The sequence below is a fragment of the Stegastes partitus genome, unplaced genomic scaffold, assembly GCF_000690725.1.
Source record: "Stegastes partitus isolate 25-593 unplaced genomic scaffold, Stegastes_partitus-1.0.2 Scaffold1082, whole genome shotgun sequence".
NCBI classification, from domain to species: domain Eukaryota; kingdom Metazoa; phylum Chordata; class Actinopteri; family Pomacentridae; genus Stegastes; species Stegastes partitus.
In genome coordinates, this window is record NW_007578813.1 from 52,432 (window position 1) to 53,921 (window position 1,490).

A 1,490-nucleotide genomic window follows, 5' to 3' on the forward strand; every position below is an offset into this window, starting at 1 on the left:
AAATAAAGGTTAAATAAAGGTTTACAGAATTATACACAGAAACATCTTTAAAAATATTTGTTAGGATTTAAATACAGAAAAAGAAAAATTAATTGTACTTTTAACTTTTAACTGTAATTTTAAAGTCAAATGTTGGAAAAATAATTTAACCATTTAAAAAGATAAAAAATAATTTTCAATTCTTTCATAATTTTGTAAACAGCAGTAATTATGCTCATGTAGAAATAACGATGATTTTTCTGACATGAATACAGTAAAAAATTGTGTCATTTTGTAAAACAATAAATCAGCATTTTACAGATTTTTAAGTTTTTTTTAAAATTATTTACAGTTTTGACCCTTTTTATTATTTTTATTTTTTACATTTATTATTAAATGAAGACTTTTAACTGTGATTTTACAAGACGTTATCAATTATTTAATAAAAAACAGCTTTAAATGGCAAAATATCTGCAAAAATAAACTTTTGTTGTGATTAAAATACAGTCAAACTTTTTGGGGNATTTGATCCAATCACAGAATCATGAATGTTCTCTTTCTAACGTGTGAACTGGATTCTTGATGCGACGACGAGCAGCTCGTTGGGTTCAGCAGCAGACACCACGTTCTGAGAGGTCCTGTGTGTTGTTGGTGCTTTCAGTGTTTTTTTGAGTTTTTGTGTATTTGTCTGTCTGCTGGCATCCTGCTGCTTTAAACTCACAGGTGACACATTATGCAGCAGTTTATGGTCAGTTTTGTGTATTTTTTGTGTATTTTTAGTGTTTTTTGTGTATTTTTGTGAATTTTTTTGTGTTTTTTTGGGAGTTTTTTTTTTGTTTTTTTGTGTATTTTTGTGTGTTTCTTGTGTGTCTGCTGGCGTCCTGCTGCTGTCAGCTCCCAGGTGACTCACTGTGCAGCTCTGTGTGACAGAACGAGGCGATCAGTCTCTGCTGCATTAATCTGATGATGTTCTGGATAAACCCGAGTCCTCGCTGCTCTGCAGACAAACATGAAGGAAGCTCTGCTCCACCTTCCTCTGCTCCTCTACAGGAAACATGTAAAGACTCACCTCCACCTCGATGCACTCGTTGAGCTTCTTGCAGGTGGCCGAGATGGTCTCGGTGGTTCCAAACTCAAAGTACCACAGCTTGTTCTTCATCCTGAGGAGACAGAGGGCGGTTCTGGTGTTAGAATCAGCTCTCAGAGCCGACGGCGGCGTCGGTCGGACACATATTGAAGCTGCCTTCAGTCGTCAACACGTCTGACCGCTGACGAGGCCGGCGGGCGTGTGACCCGGAGGTCATGTGACCCAGGGGTCACGTGACCCCGAGCCTCTGGAGGACAGAATGTCTGGTAAACACGAGGCCGGTTTGGGCCTGCAGCACCGTCCAGAGGTGACCCGGTGGACGCAGCCTGTTTCTGTCAGTTCAGAGTCAAAGTGAAGCTCAAACATCAGCAGCCAGAAGTCACACCGACGGCTTCTGACAGCGTCAACAAAGGGACCGGTTCTG

At 39.8% G+C, this 1,490-nt stretch overlaps 1 protein-coding gene across 1 annotated transcript in view; it reads right to left on the bottom strand.

The window, feature by feature from the left end:
- dgkg (diacylglycerol kinase, gamma) overlaps positions 1–1,490 on the bottom strand; it is a 121,064-nt gene that overhangs the window by 35,938 nt on the left and 83,636 nt on the right. Inside the window, exon 19 of the mRNA XM_008295897.1 lies at positions 1,049–1,139. Within this exon, the coding sequence (XP_008294119.1) occupies positions 1,049–1,139 (91 nt within the window). The remainder of the gene's footprint in view (positions 1–1,048; positions 1,140–1,490) is intronic.